Raw genomic sequence first — 25942 nt, 5'->3', positions numbered from 1 at the left:
CATACCACACCCACCTAAACACCCTACATCAGCCAATCTATCATCAGACTTATTTAACAGCCCTTCAAAATACTCACTCCATGTCCTCCTCACTCCAATACTACTTGTTATTCCTTCCCCTTTTGCTCCTTCATCAATGTCCCCATTTATTTTCTTTGTCTATTGCACATTATTACCTCCTTCCAAAACATCTTTTATCCTCCCCAATGTTTAATGATACTATCTCACCCCAGTTCTCATTTGTCCTCTTTTTCAATCCTTACACCTTCCTCTTGACCTCCTACCACTTTCTCTTATACATCTCCCAATCATTATTGTTATTTTTATTATTTTCATAAGTGATTGATGTTTCCTACGTTAATCAGGTTGTGCCAAGAACAGACAGAGAAAGGCTGTATTTGCTAATATCCATTCTCTTGCTGTTATGTATAATGCACTGATACCATATCCCTGTATATACAGCCAGGCTCCATAGACCTTTCCAAGGTTCCCCCAACCACCTCACAAGCTCTGGTTCTATCTATTGACAGCCTGTTGACCCCTTTTTAGGACATCATTCCTGTTCTCTCTGATCCTCCTACATGCTCAGGCTCTAATCATTCAAAGTGTTTTTCACTCCATCCTTTCATCTCTAGTTAGGTCACTCTCTTCTTGTTCCCTCCACCTCTGACAAATATATCCTCTTTGGAACCCTCTCCTCACTCATTCTTTCCATATGTCCAAACCATTTCAGCACACCCTCTTCAGCTATCTCAGGTGCACTCTCTTTATTACCACACCTCTCTATTACCCTTCTATCACTTACTTGATCAAACACCACACCACATATTATCCTCAAGCCTTTCATTTCCATCCAACAAATCCACCCTCCTTCATACATCCTCTTCTATATCCCATGCCTTGCATCTTTATAACATTAATGGGACTGCTATATCTTCATACTTATCCATTTTTGCCCTTTCAGATAACAGCCTTTCTTTCCACACATTCTTCATTGCCTCTACACCTTTTGTCCCCTCACCCATCCTGTGACTCACTTCCACTTCCATGGAGCCATTTGTGGCCATGTCCACTCCCGGGTATCTAAAATACTTAATTTCTCCATTCAGACTCATTCCCCAGCCAACCTGTTCCTCTACCTTGTCAAACCTATTACTTTGCTTTTATTCACATTTACTCCATTTATACACTCTCAAACTTATCCACCAACTTTTGCAGTTTCTAAATTGAATCTTTCACCACTGCTGTGTCCTCAGCAAACATTTCCCATGTCCCTTCACTCCCTGCAAGACCACTTCATTTATCTCCCTTACCACCCCATCCATAGATTCATTAAACAGCCAATATACCTTACACCCTTGATAAAAACCTCTCACTGCTTCTAGCAGCTTTCTTTCCACACCATATATTCTTAAAACCTTCCATAAGGCATCTTAATTAGCCCTATGATATGCTTTCTCCAAACTCATAAATGCCTTAAGGCAAACTCGTGATACACAAATCCTCTACATATTCTGAAACCACATTTTTCCTCCCCAATCTGATATTTTGTACATGCCTTCACCTTCTGAATTACTGCCATCCCATGCGACTTATCAGGTATACTTAAGAAACTCTTACATCTGTAGTTTGAATACTCACTTTCATCCCTTTTGCCTTTATACTTTGGTACTATACATTCATTTCACCAATCTTCAGGCACCTCACCATGATCAGTACATACATTAAAGATCCTTACTGACCAATCAGCAAAACATTCACCCCCTGTCTTAATAAATTCAGCTACAGTTTCTTGCTCTCCAGCTACCTTACCATGTTTCATCATATGTAAGTCTGTTGCTACTTCTCTCTTTGCCAAACCACTCTCCATGACTCTCACCTTGCATAACTCTCGAGGACTCTTACTTCTCATACCACCTCAACCCAGACACCTTGCATCTGCCACGAAATCATCAAGCACATTGAACAGTCCTTCAAAATACTCAATCCATATACATGATACCATTACTCCTTTTTCCACCTTCATCAATGTTCCTTTCTGTTTTCTCAGTTTTTGCACAATATTAACTCCTTCCAAAATATCTCATCTGCTTAAAGTTTACTAATATTCACTCACTCCAGCACCCATTTGCCTTCTTTTTCAACCCATGCACCTATCTCATGACCCCTTGCTACTTTCTTTTATACATCCCTCAATCATTTGCACTCCTTCCATATGAGTACTGCCCAAATGCCTCAGTGATCTCTGTCAGTAGTAATTTTACTTTTTCATTTCACTACTTACCACCCTTTTTGATGTGCCAATCTTCCACCTTTTACATGCCACATGCATCTCTCGCAGATGCAACACTGCTTCCTTGTGTACCTCCCTTTCCTCACCCACTTATACTGTGTGTCAAATGGAAGTGTGGACTGCTGTGATTTCTGCTGCTTTTTCTCTGCCGTTCCAATAAAATTTCAGGTGCTGTAACCTCTGATATTATTCCTAAGAGCTGTGTTCTTCCAGAGAGGTTTTCCTCTCACAAAAATGCTAAGACTCTTTCTATTTCTCACTATTATTCTTTGTCTCTTTAACCTCTTTTACATCTTTGTGGTTCATCCCACAAGCATGAGTGATTCTCTATGATGTTCCTTTTGAATATTGGAGTTGGGTCCTACCAATCCTCAGTGTTTCTGAAAAGGAAGTACTGGTCTTCCCTACCCCTCACAATCCACTCAAGCATAGTAGTGGTGGTTTACTCATTTTGAGCATACTCTAGTCCAGTTAGAGACCTCCTCAGAGATGATATCAATTACCTATTCCTCGTGGCCACCCAAGAGCACATAATTTTTGTGGATTTTATACTGGCAAGACATCTGCTACCAGGTTGGATTGTCTACCCCATGGATCAGTGTCATTTTTCTTTCTTTTCTGTTATATTTATTATTCAGTTTATTTGGAAAATGGTGTACTGTATGTGTTCTTTGGTTGGTGTTTAATGATGCATAAATATATATGTATAGTATGTCTATCCCTGGGGACGGGAGAAAGAATACTTCCCACGTATTCCCTGCATGTCGTAGAAGGCGACTAAAAGGGGAGGGAGCAGGGGCTGGAAATCCTCCCCTCCCATTTTTAATTTTCCAAAAGAAGGAACAGAGAAGGGGCCAAGTGAGGATATTCACTCAAAGGCTCAGTCCTCTGTTCCTAACACTACCTCGCTAGTGCGGGAATTGGCAAATATGCATGAAAGAAAAAGAATATATAGCATTTCTCTCTGTCAGGGAAGAACCATTGTGCAACCAAATCTAACTTTGCTGGAGGCAGAGGTGCCTTTTCAAGGCAGTCTTTCAATGACATTGAGTTAGGTTTTGGTTCAGGTTCCCCTCAAAATGCCTCCTTGTCAGATGGGGGTTGATTCCAGAATTTCCATAATAACTGGCTTACCTCGTTGCCCTTTTGATTTCAAGTTGAAAGGAATAATGTGCCAAGTTAGGAATAAACTGGAGAAATTTAGATTGGCAATCTTTGTCTTTTTGAGGACAAAGCTCTGGACAATGCAGTGCAATTATTTTTCCTGTGGTCCCAGACATACTGTTTTGACATTAATTGGCCCAGCTTCTAGGAAAGTTCAGTTTTGCTGAAGGCTGAAAAGGATCCCTCCCTGGTAAACAGATTCTTTCTTGGAGAAAGCAGAGATCCTCTAAAAACACTTCCCTGGAACTTTATGAATCCTAAGTTTGTTGGTGTGATGTAGAGAATTTAAAAAATCAATGCTGTGGAGATGTCCAGCAATGTATGGTTTGCATGGATATGTTGAAATGAGGATGGGGATTCTCTTCTTTGGAAAGTCATGTAGGTGTGGGCCCTTTTATGGAAGGAAAAAAGTCCTTTCATATTAAGATGAATAGCTGTTAGTCCCATAAGTTTTTGTCTTCTAGAATGTCTTGAATCTCAGGAAAGGAACTTCATTTCTGTTGGATAGCACTATTTCTGTCTGTTGGCTGATGAATAAAGGCTCTTGCAAGTCCATGACTGTCTTAAACTGTGGAAAAGATTTGATCCCCGGCTATGTCCAAAGCTCTTTTTCTCCAAGCTTATTATCTCTAAGGAGTATGCAGTGTCTGAGCAGATGTCCTATTGAGGTCAAACATGATGTTCACAGAAATGCCTTTAAAAGAAGGGTTTGAATTAGATTCTTTAGGAATAACACTACAGGTGGATCTCTGCCACCAAAAGCATTGTGTTATTACCAACATGTGTACCTCCAGTTTTAGATGTGCTGGGCAGTTGCAGCAGACATTCTGTCTTTGGATTGGAATTATTGGAATTTGACTTATCTTTTTCCCTAGTACATCTTTTAGGAAAAATTATGAAAATAGCTGGAATTGGGGGTTTAGTAATACTAGTAGCTGCAAAGTGGGACAAACAGCCCCATTGCCAGAGACTCCTTCATCAAAACTATTACTCCTTTTTTGATACCTGTCTTTTCTAGAACACCTTTTTTTTTTTTTTTTTTTTTTAGCAGGACCCTATGCAGAAAGTTTTGGATTCTGGTAATTACACAAATGGATTTTCACAAACACTTACAAGCAGAGGTTTGGATAATGCCCAACAGATTATCTTTTACATAGCATTTGTTGTACTGAAAGGCAGTACCAATTGGTCTGGAGCCTTTCAGTCCTTCCCAAAGGATCTAATTGTCAGATATGACTAAAGCCTCACATTTGGAGGTTGTTTCAAACTTTATTCACAGCAAGAATAATGCTAGTAACACTTTAAGAAGCTCTGTCTCTTGAGTTTTGTTATTAATCTGACAGGCCCTGTGTGGGATAAACTTATCTGATCTTTCTCTCAGCAGACTAGCCAAGTGGGAGTTTTCAGAAGTCTTAGAACTTTTACTCTCTATTTGTTCTTCTGGTAGTTTAGCTTCTCAACATCTTCCTTTGAAAACTTTTTATGTTCTTGGGCTTTGAGAGGAAAGTAAGTGAATTATACAGTATGTCCATGGTGACAAACTTTTCTGGGTGAAAATAAACCCCAAAACTAGATTTATGGCTAAGAATGAAATGATCGAATTCAGAAATAGCCCTTTTGTCATCAAATGTTGCCTGACTTCATCAAGCATTATGCCTTATATGCTGTTAAATCTCTTAGATACCTTTTGAACATTAGGAGAGATTATTGAAGGAACTATTTATTGGTTACCCTGAAACTGAAAGCCCTTCTAACAAGGAGTATCCCTCCATGGATTAAGAAATTAATTTTGTTGCTCAACCTGGTGTGAGAAAGGTGCCCTGCCCTCTGTTTTAGCCTTTCTCTGAAACCTTTACTGGAGGAAATGCTTTCTCATGCTATCCACTGGGGTTGTGTTGCTTGGTTAACAAAACTTTGGTAGGCAAGGTACAAAGCTTATGGAAAGTGGTGGGTTAAGAAGAGTGCTTCATTAAAGACATGTGCTTCTAAAACAATATGCTTATTGAGTAAAAGTATGAAGAAATGATGTAAAGCAATAGTATGGTTCATTCCTAATGCTGTGCATTCTTACTCCCACAAAGTAGTCAATCAGCTCTGCTACACAAAAAGGCTATTGCAATGCTTACCCTAGCAACACAACCAGGTTATGACACTCCTGCAGTTGCTTTCAAGCAGAATTGGTCTGCTGGAATAGGCTACAAATAGCCCACAGCCACAGGACACTCACCTAGTGCACAGATAAAGTTTTAATGGTGCTTTGGATAACCTTGGATACTTAAGTCTTGTTGTTATGGTTGGCAAAATGGTATTGATTATTCTCATGTGTACTCAGATCCATGTTGTGCAAAACCATGGTAGGCAAGGGATGAATGTAGAAAATTGGGTATTTGGCACTCTTCTATGACCTTTATCAGATGGTATCATAGTTTAGATATTGTTGATCTATCTAGTGTGGCTCTTGGGATTCTTCCTTCAGGAGAGACTGGTACAAGTGTACTTTTGGGTCACCAATATTTTTCACTTTTGTGTTTAGTTTCCTTTTTTTGAAAAATTTTCTGTAAACTTTTCTTCTTTATGTTGATATGCTTTCATGGTTCCGGGACAGACTGCAGAGGGGAGAAATGTAAGTTTTGAAAGCTGAAAAAATATCTTTTTTTCTGAAGCAGTGTCCCATGATCATTTTTTCCTGGTTTTCTTACTCTACCTAGCCTTACCATCTTTTCTTTTGAAAAACTTTTCTCTGTACCAAATGTGATTGTCTTTAGGTTGATAACTGCTGTTTGCAGATTCTGAGCTATTGGGCAGGGAGGAATGGATTGATAACATCATCTATGTGGCAATTTCTATGGTCAAAGGTGGACCTTAACAAAAATGAGCTGCTGCTACCTCAGTTGAGTAGATGATTAAGGGAGGGGAAGGCCAGCATTTCCTCTGAAAATACTGAGGGTTAGAAGGTTCCAACCCTGAATTTCCTAGAGAATATCCTAGAGAATCATCATCTTGGTCCTATTGACAATTTTTTCTGTGACTGGATCCTTTAGCACATTAAAAAAAAATGACAGCTGAATGTGAGTGTGTGTGTGTCATCTCATAAATTAGGAATGCATGAGAATCATGATTTAAGATTAAGTGAATATAATGTTGTATTGATATTAACCAAGTGGTTTCCAAAATTGGTTTAGGTATAATGCACTTTATGCACGAGAGATTGAAAAATGATTTAATTAGAAAAATCTGATAAGTATTAAAGAAATTTTAAAGTTATGACTACCTGCTGAGCATCATTTTAAGGCATATTTGCTTAATGTAATCTCTTTTCTGAACATAACTGAATATGAATAACTTTCCCTTGGAACACAGTTTTAGTTATTATATAAGGATATGAGAACATTCTTTAGTAAGAGAATAATATTTTTTTATGTTATTGATTCCAAAACATGCTATGCTTATATTATATATGTATGCACATAATTATTGATACCTGTTTCTCTTCAGGTGTTTGATGTTGTAATGAATGGTGATCTGACAGTGGTTCCAGCATTGGACATCTTTGGCCGAGTTGGCCGAGGAGTGGCACATGATGAGTATGTGCCTTTCATGGTAGCTGCAAATACGCTCATAGCTGGAGGTCAAGAAAGTCCACTCAGGGGCAACAAAGTTAGGGTTGACTTCGTGAAGGTATGTGTTTAAATGAACAATTATTGTGGTATATGCTGAGTCTACTAGTTCTGGTAATCTGAACAATACTTTGTTGACGACATGGGACCTGAACATCGGTTTTTTAATTCTCAGATGTAGTAATCATTCATTCTGAATTCTTCATTGGCAATAAGTACTTTTTCTTATGACACCATTAAATCATGCTGCTGATAGCTAATATATGAATATAATACATATATTACAAAAATTATTGCTTGTCTCCTCATTCATATCTTTTATTTCTTCTGCTGCACAGCAGGTTGATTATATGGAACCACTTTATAGTGTTATCTTTGTACTTGACAACGGGTTCCTGCAATGATACCTTCTCACACTCATACTTTGCTCTTTCCATCTACCTTACTTTTGGTATGTTTTGTTTTTTCTTATTCCCAGACTTCACCCAATTATACATGTAGTTATGCATGAAGTTATAACTGTCTCATTCAATCCCTCCTTATATCTGTGCCACATGAGTACTGTACTTTGTTTTTCAAATTAGCAGCTTTATTCATCTTAACTCTAACTGCTTTCTTGATTTTGCTATTTTTAGGAGTAGCCATATTCAAATATGGCTTCTGCTCAAGAGAGATATATTTTCAAAGATTTTTGTTCATTGATCTGTGTATGTATTATTAAAGGCATAAGGTGTTAAGAGTTCCTTGTAAGTTGTATGGGAGTTCGGAGGGTGGTGGCATGCAAAGATCGTCAGAGTGGGAAGGCACATTGTGGTTTCTAGTATGGTAAAGGAATTATGGATCGGGTGTTTGTTTTAAAGAATATTTGTGACAAATACTTAGAAAAGCAAAAGTATTTCTGTGTAGCATTTATGGATTTGGTAAAAACACTTGTTAAGGTTGATAGGGATGCTTTCTGGAGGGTCTGACAGATATATAGAGAGGCAGAAAAGCTGCAAGAAGCTGTGAAAACTTTTTGCAACAAGAGTAAGGTGTGTGTGTGTGCGTGCGTGCGTGTGTGTAAGTGGGAAGGTGAAGATGGCTCTGCGGCTGAGGTATGTGTTGTCTCTCTGGCTGTTTGATTTGTTTATGGATGAGATGGTGATGGAGATTAATATGAGGTTTTAGGAGAAAGGAGCAGATTTGCATTCAGTTGCAGGGACTAGGTGAGTCAGTTGGTGGCAGTCACAAGGGAAAAACTTTTTTTTTTTTTTATATACTTTGTCGCTGTCTCCCGCGTTTGCGAGGTAGCGCAAGGAAACAGACGAAAGAAATGGCCCAACCCCCCCCATACACATGTATATACATACGTCCACACACGCAAATATACATACCTACACAGCTTTCCATGGTTTACCCCAGACGCTTCACATGCCTTGATTCAATCCACTGACAGCACGTCAACCCCGGTATACCACATCGCTCCAATTCACTCTATTCCTTGCCCTCCTTTCACCCTCCTGCATGTTCAGGCCTCGATCACACAAAATCTTTTTCACTCCATCTTTCCACCTCCAATTTGGTCTCCCTCTTCTCCTCGTTCCCTCCACCTCCGACACATATATCCTCTTGGTCAATCTTTCCTCACTCATTCTCTCCATGTGCCCAAACCACTTCAAAACACCCTCTTCTGCTCTCTCAACCACGCTCTTTTTATTTCCACACATCTCTCTTACCCTTACGTTACTCACTCGATCAAACCACCTCACACCACACATTGTCCTCAAACATCTCATTTCCAGCACATCCATCCTCCTGCGCACAACTCTATCCATAGCCCACGCCTCGCAACCATACATCATTGTTGGAACCACTATTCCTTCAAACATACCCATTTTTGCTTTCCGAGATAATGTTCTCGACTTCCACACATTCTTCAAGGCCCCCAGAATTTTCGCCCCCTCCCCCATCCTATGATCCACTTCCGCTTCCATGGTTCCATCCGCTGCCAGATCCACTCCCAGATATCTAAAACACTTCACTTCCTCCAGTTTTTCTCCATTCAAACTCACCTCCCAATTGACTTGACCCCCAACCCTACTGTACCTAATAACCTTGCTCTTATTCACATTTACTCTGAACTTTCTTCTTCCACACACTTTACCAAACTCAGTCACCAGCTTCTGCAGTTTCTCACATGAATCAGCCACCAGCGCTGTATCATCAGCGAACAACAACTGACTCACTTCCCAAGCTCTCTCATCCCCAACAGACTTCATACTTGCCCCTCTTTCCAAAACTCTTTCATTTACCTCCCTAACAACCCCATCCATAAACAAATTAAACAACCATGGAGACATCACACACCCCTGCCGCAAACCTGCATTCACTGAGAACCAATCACTTTCCTCTCTTCCTACCCGTACACATGCCTTACATCCTCGATAAAAACTTTTCACTGCTTCTAACAACTTTCCTCCCCCACCATATATTCTTAATACCTTCCACAGAGCATCTCTATCAACTCTATCATATGCCTTCTCCAGATCCATAAATGCTACATACAAATCCATTTGCTTTTCTAAGTATTTCTCACATACATTTTTCAAAGCAAACACCTGATCCATACATCCTCTACCACTTCTGAAACCACACTGCTCTTCCCCAGTCTGATGCTCTGTACATGCCTTCACCCTCTCAATCAATACCCTCCCATATAATTTACCAGGAATACTCAACAAACTTATACCTCTGTAATTTGAGCACTCACTCTTATCCCCTTTGCCTTTGTACAATGGCACTATGCACGCATTCCGCCAATCCTCAGGCACCTCACCATGAGTCATACATACATTAAATAACCTTACCAACCAGTCAACAATACAGTCACCACTTAGAAGCTGGTTTTTGAGTTTGAGAGGGTATGTGAATGGAGAAAGTTGACAGTGAATGTGAGTAAAAGCATGGTTATTAGGTTTAGCATTAAAGAGAGTCGAATTATTTGGAGTGTGAGTTTGAATGGAGAAAATTAATAGGAAGATTGTTTTAGATACTTGGAATGATTGGGGCCATGAGAGCTGAAGTGTAGGTGATGGGGTATAATTCTTGGGTACACTGGGGAATGCGTGGAAAGAGAAATCACTGTCTTTTAGGGGAAAGATGAGTGTTTGATGGTATAGTAGTCCCATCATTACTGTCTAGATGTGAGGAATGGGCTTTAGACAAAAATATATAGGAGAGTGTAGAGATGTAAAGAAGAGAGTAGATGCCATGGGATGAAATGTGAGGAGGGTTGATAAGAAATGATAGGGTAAGAGGGAGGTGAGGTAGTAAGAGGAGTATGTATGATAGGGCTGAAGAGGGTGTGATTAAATGATGTCAACAGATGGAGAGGATGAGTGAGGAAAGATCAACTTAGAAGGAATACATGTCAAAAGTGGAGGGATTAAAGAATAGGAGGAGGTGGAAGAATGGAGTGAATGTTGCTTTGAAGATTCAGGACCTTGAACATACAGGAGGGTGGAAGGCGTGCAAGGGACTTAGGGAATTAGAATGATGATGATGTGCTGGCAGTGGGTTGAACCAGGGCATATGATGTGTTTGGGGAAACTACAGAAAAGTATGTTGGGCTTGGTTGTAGATATGGGGCTTTGGTTTTGGTGCATTATACATGACAGAGAGTGAGTAAGGACATTTCATCCGTTCCTGATGCTACCTTACTAATGCAGGATATAGCAAATGTGTATGAGAGAAAGCATATTTATACATATTTATTTTTCTATTTGCAATTATCCCTGGAACAGTTTCTACTAAAGAGTTGTAGTGTTATTGAGGGACTTCTTTTTAGAGGCTCCTGCTGCCCAATATTGTCTTTATGCTTACAGATACAGCCTCGCCAAAGGTGAATTTTCACTCATAATGGTCATGTTTTTTGTATTTTATTCATGCTTGATTGCTGTTTCCTGTGTTAGTGAGGTAGTGCCAGGAAACAGATGAAAAAAGAAACTCACTCACATCCACATATATGTACACATATGCACATACATGTACATATACCCATATATACATGTGTGTATATGAGTGGATGGACCATTCTTCATCTGTTTCCTGGCACTACCCTGCTGATGTGGGAAACAACGATTATGTATAAAAACATACATATAGATAAAAACACACATACATATACATTAAACACATTTATATATTCATACTTCCTCACCTTCATGAATTCCCAGCAACACCCTGCCTCATTGGAAACAGCATCACTATCCCCTTTGTTGGCCAAATCTGCTCACATCCATATATGAGCTGTCATATGTAATGCACTAAAACCACAGCTCTCTTTCCACATCCTAGCCTCACAGGCTTATCCATGGTTTACTCCAGATGTTTTACTTGCCCTGTTTCCGTCCATTGATGGCACATTGACCCCAATATACCACATCATTCCAATTCATTCCGTGAACAACTTTATCCCTCCTGCATGTTCCAGCCCCGATTGCATAGAATCTTTTTCACTCCATCCTTTCATCTCCAATTTGGTCTCCTGGTTCTTGTTCCCTCCAATCCTATTTGTCAACCTTTCTTTGCTCATTCTCTTCCTATGTCCAAACCATTTCAACACACCCTCTTTTGCTCTCTCAACCATGCTCTTTATTTCCACACGTCTCTTAATTTTTAATTACTTACTCGATCAATTCACCTCACTCCACCTATTGTTCTCAAACATTTCAGTTCCAACAAATCCACCCTCCTCCGCCCAACCCTGTCTATAGCCTATGCCTCAAACCAGATAATATTGTTGGAACTACTAATCCCTCAAACAAACCCATTTTGTGAGATAACATTCTCTCTTTCCACACATTTTTCATTGGTCCCAGAACCTTTACCCCCTCCCCCAACCTATGACTCACTTCTGCTTTCATAGTCTATTCACTGCCAAATCTACTCCCAGTTACCTGAAACACTTCACTTCCTCCAATTTTTTTCCATTCAAACTTATATCTCAATTAACTTGTCCCTCAACCTTGTTGAATCTTGCTTTTAATCACATTTACTCTCAACTTTCTCCTTTCTTACACTCTTCCAAATTCAATCTCAAATTTCTACGTTTCTCACTTGAGTCAGCCACCAGTACTGTATCAGCGGCGAACAACCACTGACTCACTTCCCAGGCCCTCTCATCTTCAACAGACTGCATACTTGCCCCTCTCACCAAGACACTTGCATTTAATTCCTTCCATCCCATCCCATCCATAAACAAATTAGATAACTATGGTGACATCACACAAGCTTGCCACAGACTGACCTTCACTGGGAACCATTCATTCTCCTCTCTTCCTACTTGTACACGTGCCTTACACCCTTGGTAAAAATTTCTCGATGTTCCTAGCAGCTTACTACCCACACCTTATATTCTTAAGACCTTCCACACATTATCTTAAGACCTTTCACAAAGCAACTCTGTTAACCCTATCATATCCGTTCTCTAGATCCATAAATGCCACATGCAATTACGTTTGTTTTTCTAAATATTTCTCCCACAGATTCTTCAAAGCAGACACCTGATCCACACATCCTCTGTCACTTCTGAAACCACATTACTCCTCCCCTATCTAATGTCTGTGCATGCCTTCCTCCTCTCAATCAATACCTTCCCTTACGATTTACTGGTTATACTCAACAAACTTATGCCTCTGTAGTTTGAACATTGACTTTATCCCCTTTGCTTTTGTACAGTTGGCAATATATATGCATTCTGCCAGTCCTCAGGTACTTCACCATAATCCATACATACACTGAATATTCTTACCAACCAGTCAGTAACACAGATGCCCTCTTTCTAAATACATTCAGCTGCAGTACCATCCAATCCTGCTGCCTTGCTGCATTTCATCTTCTGCAAGGCTTTCACCACCTCCTCTCTTCATCAAAACACTCTCCATAATCCCTATACTTCGTATACCACCCCGACCAGAACACTGTACATTTGCCACTTTATCATCAAACACATTTAACAATCCTTCAGAGTACTCTTTCCATCTCCTCCTCACTCCGTCACCACCTATTATCATTTCCCCTTTTGCCCCTTCACTGATGTTCCCATTTGTTCTCATGTCTTTTGCACATTATTTTCCCCTCTTCCAAAACATTTTTTTTACTCTCCCAAAAGTTTAATGATACTCTCTCACCCCAACTCTCATTAGGCCCCTTTTTCAACCCCTGCACCTTCCTCTTGACCTCTTGCTGCATCTCTTATACATCTAATCATTTGCACTCCTTCCTTGTAAGTACTACCCAAATGCCTCCCTCTTCTCTTTCACTATAAACTTTACTTCATCCCACCACTCACCACCCCTTCTGATTTGCCCACCTCCCAGCTTTCACATGCCACATGTATCTCTTGCACATGCCATCACTGCTTCCCTGAACACCTCCCATTCCTCACCCACTCCCCTCACTTTATTTGCTTTCACCTTTTGCCATTCTACACTCAGTCTGCCCTAGTATTTCTTCACACAAGTTGCCTTTCCAAGCTCACTTTCTCTCACCAGTCATTTCTTCTCAACATTGCCTCCTCTTTTTTGAAAACCTCTACAAATCTTCGTTCTCACTTCCACAAAATAGTGATCATACATTGCACCAGCTGCCCCTCTTAGCACATTTACATCCAAAAGTCTCTCTTTTACATGCCTGTCAATTGATACATAATCTAATAATGCCTGTTGACCATCCCTCCTACTCACATACATGTACTTGTGTATTTTTTTATTGTTTTACATAATCATTGTTTCCTGCATCAGCGAGGGAGCGCCAGGAAATAGACAAAGAATGGCCCATCCACTCATATACACATATACTACATATATGCACACATACATACCCATACATATCAACATATACATACATATGCATACACATATGCAGACATTACATACATACGCATGTACATATTCATACTTGCTTGCCTTCATCCATTCCTGTCGCTGTCCCACCCTGCAGGAAAACAGCATCACTCTCCCCTGCTTCAGCAAGGTAGTGCCAGGAATACAGACAAAAAGGCCCCATTCATTCACAGTCAGTCTCTAGCTGTCATGTGTAATGCACCAAAACCTCAGCTCCCTATAAAGATCCAGCTCCCACAGACCTTTTCATGGTTTACCCCAGATACTTCACATGCCCTGGTTCACTTCATTGACAGCACATCGACTCTGGTATACCACATCTTTCCAATTCACTCTATTCCTTGCATGCCCCTCATTCTCCTGTATGTTCAAGCCCCGATCTCTCAAAATCTTTTTCACTCCATCCCTCTGCCTCCAATTTGGTCTCCCGCTTCTCCTTGTTCCCTCCACCTCTGACACATATATCCTCTTTGTCAATCTTTCCTCACTCATTCTCTCCATGTGTCCAAACCATTTCAACACACCCTCTTGTGCTTTCTCAACTATACTCTTTTTATTTCCACACATCTCTCTTACCCTTACATTTCTTACTCAATCAAACCACCTCACACCACATATTGTCCTCAAAACATTTGGTTTCCAACACATCCACCCTCCTCCATACAACCCTATCTATAGCCCATACCCCGCAACCATGTAACATTGTAGGAACTACTGTTCCTTCAGACATACCCATTTTTGCTCTCTGAGATAACATTCTCTCATTCCACACATTCTTCATTGCTCCCAGAACCTTTGCCCCCTCCCCCATCCTTTGACTCACTTCCATTGCCATGGTTCTGTCCACTACTAAGTCCACTCCCAGACAACTAAAACACTTCTTCCTCCAATTTTTCTCCATTCAGACTTACATCCCAATTAACTTGCCCCTCAACCCTGCTGAATCTAATAACCTTGCCCTTATTCACATTTCTCAGCTTTCTCCTTTCAAACACTTTTCAAAACTCAGTCACTAACCTCTGCAGTTTCTCACACGAATCAGCCAGTAGAACTGTATCATCAGCAAACAACAACTGACTCACTTCCCACACCCTCTCATCCACAATACACTACATACTCACCCCTCTCTTCAAAACTCTTGTATTTACCTCCCTAACCACCCCATCCATAAACAAATTAAACAATCATGGGGACATCACACACCCCTGCCGCAGACCGACATTCACTGGGAGCCAGTCACTCTCCATTCATCCTACTCGTACACATGCCTTACATCCTTGGTAAAAACATTTCACTGCTTTTAGCAGCTTACCTCCCACACCATATACTCTTAAAACCATCCACAAAGCATCTCTATCAACCCTATCTTATATGTTTTCCAGATCCATAAATGCCACATACAAATCCATTGTTTTTTTTAAGTATTTCTCACATTCTTTAAAGCAAACACCTGATCCACACATCTACCACTTCCGAAACTACACTGGTCTTCCCTAATCCGATGCTCTGTACATGCCTTCACCCTTTCAATCGATACCCTCCCATATAATTTCCCAGGAATACTCAACAAACTTATACCTCTGTAGTTTGAACACTCACCTTTATCCCTTTTCATGCGTTCCACCAGTCCTCAGGCACTTCACCGTGGCCCATACATATATTGAATATCCTTGCCAACCAATCAACAACACAGTCACCCCTTTTTTTAATAAATTCCACTTCAGTACCATCCAAACTCGCTGCCTTGCCAGCTTTCATCTTCGGCAAAGCTTTCACCACCTCTTCTTTCTTCATCAAATCATTCTCCCTGACCCTCTCACTTCGAACACCACTCCGACCAAAACACCCTATATCTGCCACTCTGTCATCAAACACATTCAACAAACCTTCAAACTACTTACTCCATCACTGTCTGTTATATCTCTTTTTAAACCAAGTATTACCAATTACCAGTCTTTTATAGCACACAACTCCACAAGCTCTTCACCATTCCCATTCATATCACTTAATTCCCCATGTGCATCAATTAAACTCCCAACTGCCACATTACATTCCTCCATATTTAAATCACCTATCACTAATTTCTGGTCTCATGCACCAAAACTGGTGATACACTCACTCAGCTGCTCCCAAAACACTTGCCTCTAATGATCACCTATCTCTTGCAATTCACTTTCAGTTTTACTCACATCAGTCAAGAACTTACTTCCTTACACTTTGCCACAAACTCCCACAACTCTTGCTTCAGGAGTAGTGCTACTCCTTCCTTGGCTCTTGTCCTCTCACCATCCCCTGACTTTACTTCTAAGAAATTTCCAAACCATTTTTCCCCTTACCTCTTGAGCCCTGTTTTACTCAAAGCCAGAAGATCCAGGATTCTTTCCTCAAACATACTAACTATCTCCTCTCATCTCATCTTGGTTAAATCCACATACATTCAGACATCCCAATCTGAGCCTTCGAGAAGGATGAGCACTTTCTGCATGGCTCCTTCTGTTTCTTCTTTTAGAAATTGAAATGCAGGAAGAGGAGGGTTTCCAGCCCCATGGTCTCACCCCTTATAGTCGCCTCTTACGAGTTGAGGGGAGTATGAAGGCAGAATTTTTTCTCCTCTATTATGTCTTCCTGTAGCTGAGGGTTTTGGGCATAAAAGTGATATGAAGTCCACTTAACTGCTGTAGAAAATGATTACTTTTCATTTATATTGGTGTTATGGTAAATTTGTTTTAATATGTTACTTTTAGTTTGGTTAGAATTGCTATGTAACTTGTTGAGGCTTTACAGAATCAATTAATCTATTTATTTAGAATCTTTGTGTGCACATACAGTACTTCAGTGTTGTTTTATAAATTTTTAACTCATGAAAATAATTCATGTTTTTAGGAATTTCTTGGGGCAAAGGGTTAGGGTTGACTGCCTCATAGCTGGTTTGTTTATAGCTCTTGAAATATTAGTTATGAGATGAGTATACAGTTAATTGAGGGAATTTCTGAGGGTAAAGACATCCCCCTGAAAGGAAAGGGAGACCACAAGTTCTTTTGAAATTTAACTAGAAGACATTGTAGTCATGGAATTGAAAGTTTTTCTCCTTTGTTGTTCATATCCCGTGTCAAATCTGCAAGATGTTTTGTATGATAGAAGTATTTATTTTAGAAGTAGCAGGTAGGAACATTAGGGGGGGAGCTTTAGGTAGAAGTGATAGGTTGGAACATTAGGTTGACACATTAGGTAGGAGTCAGTAGGAACATTATTAAGTAGCAGCATCTGAAAACACTGTGTTAAGGGTGAGGCATTATAAGCTAGAATGTGTCACTGGAGTTCCCTAGTTATGGAGACTCCTCTGTTGTGGTCACTCCCTAAAGGAATTTCCCCTAGGGATCAGGGGTCAGAGATGTAGATAGATATAATACAGAGCTATCTAAGTAGTGACCTCAAAGTTCTTTCTTTATTTTTCATTTTAAGTAAGTAATTTATTCGGATTAGCTGTGGCTAATTTTAGATCTTAACCCATTGTGATTAGAAATTAGGTTAGATGTGTGAAATTGTTGAAAAGGTTGTCTAGTGCCATTTGAAGTGCAATGCCACAGGCATGAGATTTAGGATTGGTGTTTAATTTTGCCCTTTTACCTTTCAGTTTTAGTTTGCTAGATAATACAGAGTAAAGGAACCTGAAAGAGTTTTGTTTATACGTTGTGTCCAGAAAGCAGCCAAAGTCCATGACAGAAAATTGGGGTACTACAGGGTTGCTGTTCTTCATCTGAAAATGTTGAATTTTTCTCTGCTGGTTTTCAACATGAATTCCAGAACATATGATCAGAATTCTAGTGTGTAACAGAATTCTAGTGTGTAGTAGAATTCCAGAACATATGATCAGAAACTTAGTATTTAGTTGAATTTCAGAACATATGATCAGAAACCTAGTGTGTAGCTGAATTCCAGAACATAAGATCAGAAACCGAATTCCAGAGCATATGATTAGAAACCTCGTGTGTATCTAAATTCCAGAACATATTATCTGAAACCTAGTTGGTACTTAAGCATTGCCAGAGCTGAAGCTTCTGTGAACACTTCTGTGGTAAGAGATTCTGTTCCTCATGTCATTAGTTTTCAATCTCAAAGCTTGGTTTATTGAAAGATATTTCTCATCATAACCAATTGTTTTTTGTTTTGCATACAATTTAGGGTGATGAGATTCCTTAGAGAAGGACCATTTTGTCACTATACTGGAAGTGAAGTCAGTTATTTTAGGACTACAGTATATTGCTGTTATGATTGAGAGGCAAGGTTTTTTTGTAATTTTTTGGCTTTTAGTATGTTTAAGAAGATAGAGGCCCTTGATGAGTCATGTGTTTACTTACTAACAAGGAATATTGGAATTTTTTGCACATTGTTTCACTCTCCAGATTACATTTAGAGGGTTGAGCAAAGATAACTTAAGAACTGTGAAGATTAACAGTATAAGTTTGAGGTAATGAAAAAAAGTTAAGGACACTTTCTAGAGAGAACAAGAAAGCACAGTTAAGGAAGTATATCTGAAAAAGACATTACTTCTTTTGGGTAACATGAATGAATAGGTGGGAGAGGAGAAGAAGAGGCAATAGATAGGCATGGGATCCCTGCCGGGAATGGCTGTGGTGAAAGGGTACATGAAATATGTTCATATACTGGTAGCTAGACTGCATAGTACTTGGCAAGCCACTGTATTGGTTAATTACTGAGTGGCCATTGGCAACTTAAGGATGTGCCATTTGGATGTATATATATATTTTTTTTTTTTTTTTTTTTTTTTTTTTTTTTGCCGCTGTCTCCCGCGTTTGCGAGGTAGCGCAAGGAAACAGACGAAAGAAATGGCCCAACCCACCCCCATACACATGTATATACATACGTCCACACACGCAAATATACATACCTACACAGCTTTCCATGGTTTACCCCAGACGCTTCACATGCCCCGATTCAATCCACTGACAGCACGTCAACCCCGGTATACCACATCGCTCCAATTCACTCTTATTCCTTGCCCTCCTTTCACCCTCCTGCATGTTCAGGCCCCGATCACACAAAATCTTTTTCACTCCATCTTTCCACCTCCAATTTGGTCTCCCTCTTCTCGTTCCCTCCACCTCCGACACATATATCCTCTTGGTCAATCTTTCCTCACTCATTCTCTCCATGTGCCCAAACCATTTCAAAACACCCTCTTCTGCTCTCTCAACCACGCTCTTTTTATTTCCACACATCTCTCTTACCCATACGTTACTTACTCGATCAAACCACCTCACACCACACATTGTCCTCAAACATCTCATTTCCAGCACATCCATCCTCCTGCGCACAACTCTATCCATAGCCCACGCCTTGCAACCATACAACATTGTTGGAACCACTATTCCTTCAAACATACCCATTTTTGCTTTCCAAGATAATGTTCTCGACTTCCACAAATTCTTCAAGGCTCCCAGGATTTTCGCCCCCTCCCCCACCCTATGATCCACTTCCGCTTCCATGGTTCCATCCGCTGCCAGATCCACTCCCAGATATCTAAAACACTTCACTTCCTCCAGTTTTTCTCCATTCAAACTCACCTCCCAATTGACTTGACCCTCAACCCTACTGTACCTAATAACCTTGCTCTTATTCACATTTACTCTTAACTTTCTTCTTTCACACACTTTACCAAACTCAGTCACCAGCTTCTGCAGTTTCTCACATGAATCAGCCACCAGCGCTGTATCATCAGCGAACAACTGACTCACTTCCCAAGCTCTCTCATCCCCAACAGACTTCATACTTGCCCCTCTTTCCAAAACTCTTGCATTCACCTCCCTAACAACGCCATCCATAAACAAATTAAACAACCATAGAGACATCACACACCCCTGCCGCAAACCTACATTCACTGAGAACCAATCACTTTCCTCTCTTCCTACACGTACACATGCCTTACATCCTCGATAAAAACTTTTCACTGCTTCCAACAACTTGCCTCCCACACCATATATTCTTAATACCTTCCACAGAGCATCTCTATCAACACTATCATATGCCTTCTCCGGATCCATAAATGCTACATACAAATCCATTTGCTTTTTTAAGTATTTCTCACATACATTCTTCAAAGCAAACACCTGATCCACACATCCTCTACCACTTCTGAAACCACATTGCTCTTCCCCAATCTGATGCTCTGTACATGCCTTCACCCTCTCAATCAATACCCTCCCATATAATTTACCAGGAATACTCAACAAACTTATACCTCTGTAATTTGAGCACTCACTCTTATCCCCTTTGCCTTTGTACAACGGCACTATGCACGCATTCCGCCAATCCTCAGGCACCTCACCGTGAGTCATACATACATTAAATAACCTTACCAACCAGTCAACAATACAGTCACCCCCTTTTTTAATAAATTCCACTGCAATACCATCCAAACCTGCTGCCTTGCCGGCTTTCATCTTCCGCAAAGCTTTTACTACCTCTTCTCTGTTTACCAAATCATTTTCCCTAACCCTCTCACTTTGCACACCACCTCGACCAAAACACCCTATATCTGCCACTCTATATATATATATTTTTTTTTTTTTTATACTTTGTCGCTGTCTCCCGCGTTTGCGAGGTAGCGCAGGGAAACAGACGAAAGAAATGGCCCAACCCCCCCCCCCCCATACACATGTATATACATACGTCCACACACGCAAATATACATACCTACACAGCTTTCCATGGTTTACCCCAGACGCTTCACATGCCTTGATTCAATCCACTGACCACGTCAACCCCGGTATACCACCTCGCTCCAATTCACTCTATTCCTTGCCCTCCTTTCACCCTCCTGCATGTTCAGGCCCCGATCACACAAAATCTTTTTCACTCCATCTTTCCACCTCCAATTTGGTCTCCCTCTTCTCCTTGTTCCCTCCACCTCCGACACATATATCCTCTTGGTCAATCTTTCCTCACTCATCCTCTCCATGTGCCCAAACCACTTCAAAACACCCTCTTCTGCTCTCACAACCACGCTCTTTTTATTTCCACACATATCTCTTACCCTTACATTACTCACTCGATCAAACCACCTCACACCACACATTGTCCTCAAACATCTCATTTCCAGCACATCCATCCTCCTGCGCACAACTCTATCCATAGCCCACGCCTCGCAACCATACAACATTGTTGGAACCACTATTCCTTCAAACATACCCATTTTTGCTTTCCGAGATAATGTTCTCGACTTCCACACATTCTTCAAGGCCCCCAGGATTTTCGCCCCCTCCCCCACCCTATGATCCACTTCCGCTTCCATGGTTCCATCCGCTGCCAGATCCACTCCCAGATATCTAAAACACTTCACTTCCTCCGGTTTTTCTCCATTCAAACTCACCTCCCAATTGACTTGACCCTCAACCCTACTGTACCTAATAACCTTGCTCTTATTCACATTTACTCTTAACTTTCTTCTTCCACACACTTTTCCAAACTCAGTCACCAGCTTCTGCAGTTTCTCACATGAATCAGCCACCAGCGCTGTATCATCAGCGAACAACAACTGACTCACTTCCCAAGCTCTCTCGTCCCCAACAGACTTCATACTTGCCCCTCTTTCCAAAACTCTTGCATTTACCTCCCTAACAACCCCATCCATAAACAAATTAAACAACCATAGAGACATCACACACCCCTGCCGCAAACCTACATTCACTGAGAACCAATCACTTTCCTCTCTTCCTACACGTACACATGCCTTACATCCTCGATAAAAACTTTTCACTGCTTCTAACAACTTTCCTCCCACACCATATATTCTTAATACCTTCCACAGAACATCTCTATCAACTCTATCATATGCCTTCTCCAGATCCATAAATGCTACATACAAATCCATTTGCTTTTCTAAGTATTTCTCACATACATTCTTCAAAGCAAATACCTGATCCACACATCCTCTACCACTTCTGAAACCACACTGCTCTTCCCCAATCTGATGCTCTGTACATGCCTTCACCCTCTCAATCAATACCCTCCCATATAATTTACCAGGAATACTCAAAAAACTTATACCTCTGTAATTTGAGCACTCACTCTTATCCCCTTTGCCTTTGTACAATGGCACTATGCACGCATTCCGCCAATCCTCAGGCACCTCACCATGAGTCATACATACATTAAATAACCTTACCAACCAGTCAACAATACAGTCACCCCCTTTTTTAATAAATTCCACTGCAATACCATCCAAACCTGCTGCCTTGCCGGCTTTCATCTTCCGCAAAGCTTTCACTACCTCTTCTCTGTTTACCAAATCATTTTCCCTAACCCTCTCACTTTGCACACCACCTCAACCAAAACACCCTATATCTGCCACTCTATATATATATTTTTTTTTTTTTTTATACTTTGTCGCTGTCTCCCGCGTTTGCGAGGTAGCGCAGGGAAACAGACGAAAGAAATGGCCCAACCCCCCCCCCCCCCATACACATGTATATACATACGTCCACACACACAAATATACATACCTACACAGCTTTCCATGGTTTACCCCAGACGCTTCACATGCCTTGATTCAATCCACTGACAGCACGTCAACCCCGGTATACCACCTCGCTCCAATTCACTCTATTCCTTGCCCTCCTTTCACCCTCCTGCATGTTCAGGCCCCGATCACACAAAATCTTTTTCACTCCATCTTTCCACCTCCAATTTGGTCTCCCACTTCTCCTCGTTCCCTCCACCTCCGACACATATATCCTCTTGGTCAATCTTTCCTCACTCATTCTCTCCATGTGCCCAAACCATTTCAAAACACCCTCTTCTGCTCTCTCAACCACGCTCTTTTTATTTCCACACATCTCTCTTACCCTTACGTTACTTACTCGATCAAACCACCTCACACCACACATTGTCCTCAAACATCTCATTTCCAGCACATCCATCCTCCTGCGCACAACTCTATCCATAGCCCACGCCTCGCAACCATACAACATTGTTGGAACCACTATTCCTTCAAACATACCCATTTTTTGCTTTCCGAGATAATGTTCTCGACTTCCACACATTCTTCAAGGCTCCCAGAATTTTCGCCCCCTCCCCCACCCTATGATCCACTTCCGCTTCCATGTTTCCATCCTCTGCCAGATCCACTCCCAGATATCTAAAACACTTCACTTCCTCCAGTTTTTCTCCATATATATATATATATATATATATATATATATATATATATATATATATATATATATATATATATATATATATTTTTTTTTTTTTTTTTTCTATACTTTGTCGCTGTCTCCCGCGTTTGCGAGGTAGCGCGAGGAAACAGACGAAAGAAATGGCCCAACCCCCATACACACGTACATACACACGTCCACACACGCAAATATACATACCTACACAGCTTTCCATGGTTTACCCCAGACGCTTCACATGCCTTGATTCAATCCACTGACAGCACGTCAACCCCTGTATACCACATCGCTCCAATTCACTCTATTCCTTGCCCTCCTTTCACCCTCCTGCATGTTCAGGCCCCGATCACACAAAATCTTTTTCACTCCATCTTTCCACCTCCAATTTGGTCTCCCTCTTCTCCTCGTTCCCTCCACCTCCGACACATATATCCTCTTGGTCAATCTTTCCTCACTCATTCTCTCCATGTGCCCAAACCATTTCAAAACACCCTCTTCTGCTCTCTCAACCACGCTCTTTTTATTTCCACACATCTCTCTTACCCTTACGTTACTTACTCGATCAAACCACCTCACACCACACATTGTCCTCAAACATCTCATTTCCAGCACATCCATCCTCCTGCGCACAACTCTATCCATAGCCCATGCCTCGCAACCATACAACATTGTTGGAACCACTATTCCTTCAAACATACCCATTTTTGCTTTCCGAGATAATGTTCTCGACTTCCACACATTTTTCAAGGCTCCCAAAATTTTCGCCCCCTCCCCCACCCTATGATCCACTTCCGCTTCCATGGTTCCATCCGCTGACAGATCCACTCCCAGATATCTAAAACACTTCACTTCCTCCAGTTTTTCTCCATTCAAACTCACCTCCCAATTGACTGGGAGGTGAGTTTGAATGGGGATAAGAGTGAGTGCTCAAATTACAGAGGTATAAGTTTGTTGAGTATTCCTGGTAAATTATATGGGAGGGTATTGATTGAGAGGGTGAAGGCATGTACAGAGCATCAGATTGGGGAAGAGCAGTGCGGTTTCAGAAGTGGTAGAGGATGTGTGGATCAGGTGTTTGCTTTGAAGAATGTATGTGAGAAATACTTAGAAAAGCAAATGGATTTGTATGTAGCATTTATGGATCTGGAGAAGGCATATGATAGAGTTGATAGAGATGCTCTGTGGAAGGTATTAAGAATATATGGTGTGGGAGGCAAGTTGTTAGAAGCAGTGAAAAGTTTTTATCGAGGATGTAAGGCATGTGTACGTGTAGGAAGAGAGGAAAGTGATTGGTTCTCAGTGAATGTAGGTTTGCGGCAGGGGTGTGTGATGTCTCCATGGTTGTTTAATTTGTTTATGGATGGGGTTGTTAGGGAGGTAAATGCAAGAGTCCTGGAAAGAGGGGCAAGTATGAAGTCTGTTGGGGATGAGAGAGCTTGGGAAGTGAGTCAGTTGTTGTTCGCTGATGATACAGCGCTGGTGGCTGATTCATGTGAGAAACTGCAGAAGCTGGTGACTGAGTTTGGTAAAGTGTGTGGAAGAAGAAAGTTACGAGTAAATGTGAATAAGAGCAAGGTTATTAGGTACAGTAGGGTGGAGGGTCAAGTCAATTGGGAGGTGAGTTTGAATGGAGAAAAACTGGAGGAAGTGAAGTGTTTTAGATATCTGGGAGTGGATCTGTCAGCGGATGGAACCATGGAAGCGGAAGTGGATCATAGGGTGGGGGAGGGGGCGAAAATTTTGGGAGCCTTGAAAAATGTGTGGAAGTCGAGAACATTATCTCGGAAAGCAAAAATGGGTATGTTTGAAGGAATAGTGGTTCCAACAATGTTGTATGGTTGCGAGGCGTGGGCTATGGATAGAGTTGTGCGCAGGAGGATGGATGTGCTGGAAATGAGATGTTTGAGGACAATGTGTGGTGTGAGGTGGTTTGATCGAGTAAGTAACGTAAGGGTAAGAGAGATGTGTGGAAATAAAAAGAGTGTGGTTGAGAGAGCAGAAGAGGGTGTTTTGAAATGGTTTGGGCACATGGAGAGAATGAGTGAGGAAAGATTGACCAAGAGGATATATGTGTCGGAGGTGGAGGGAAAGAGGAGAAGTGGGAGACCAAATTGGAGGTGGAAAGATGGAGTGAAAAAGATTTTGTGTGATCGGGGCCTGAACATGCAGGAGGGTGAAAGGAGGGCAAGGAATAGAGTGAATTGGATCGATGTGGTATACCGGGGTTGATGTGCTGTCAGTGGATTGAATCAGGGCATGTGAAGCGTCTGGGGTAAACCATGGAAAGCTGTGTAGGTATGTATATTTGCGTGTGTGGACGTATGTATATACATGTGTATGGGGGTGGGTTGGGCCATTTCTTTCGTCTGTTTCCTTGCGCTACCTCGCAAACGCGGGAGACAGCGGCAAAAAAAAAAAAAAAATGTACACACCAGAAACCTCTGTTTTGGAGAGGGAGAGTGGTTTTGTTCAGTATTAAGTAGTGTATTATTGAAATTTTACGTGTGGGCTATATCCAGTCAAAAATAAACTGAACCTCTCTTACAGGGTTACAAAGACAATCCAAAAGTTAATGCAATTTTCGTAATCAAGGGAAGATTAGATGGTAAGTTTTTGAAGCTTTCTTGAATACAGAATGATAATATAATGTACTGATTAAACAGAATGGAAAATTGTAGATATATGAATGACATTTACTAATGTTATGACCTCATGTAGGTGTTTAGTGATAGGGAAATAACATAGAAGTGTTGAAATTTTATTCATTGTTTAATACATTTGAATATGTTT

The 25942-nt window shown here is 40.9% G+C and overlaps 1 protein-coding gene across 1 annotated transcript in view; it reads left to right on the top strand.

Moving 5' to 3' along the window:
- The window catches only part of LOC139756521 (malectin-A), a 59301-nt gene that overhangs the window by 22913 nt on the left and 10446 nt on the right, over positions 1 to 25942 (top strand). Inside the window, exons 4-5 of the mRNA XM_071675993.1 lie at positions 6953 to 7135; positions 25700 to 25757. Coding sequence (XP_071532094.1) covers positions 6953 to 7135; positions 25700 to 25757 — 241 coding nt within the window. The remainder of the gene's footprint in view (positions 1 to 6952; positions 7136 to 25699; positions 25758 to 25942) is intronic.

This window comes from Panulirus ornatus, chromosome 22, assembly GCF_036320965.1.
Source record: "Panulirus ornatus isolate Po-2019 chromosome 22, ASM3632096v1, whole genome shotgun sequence".
NCBI lineage: Eukaryota > Metazoa > Arthropoda > Malacostraca > Decapoda > Palinuridae > Panulirus > Panulirus ornatus.
The sequence above is the reverse complement of the archived record's forward strand: the minus strand, read 5'-3'. Positions and strand labels throughout refer to the sequence as shown.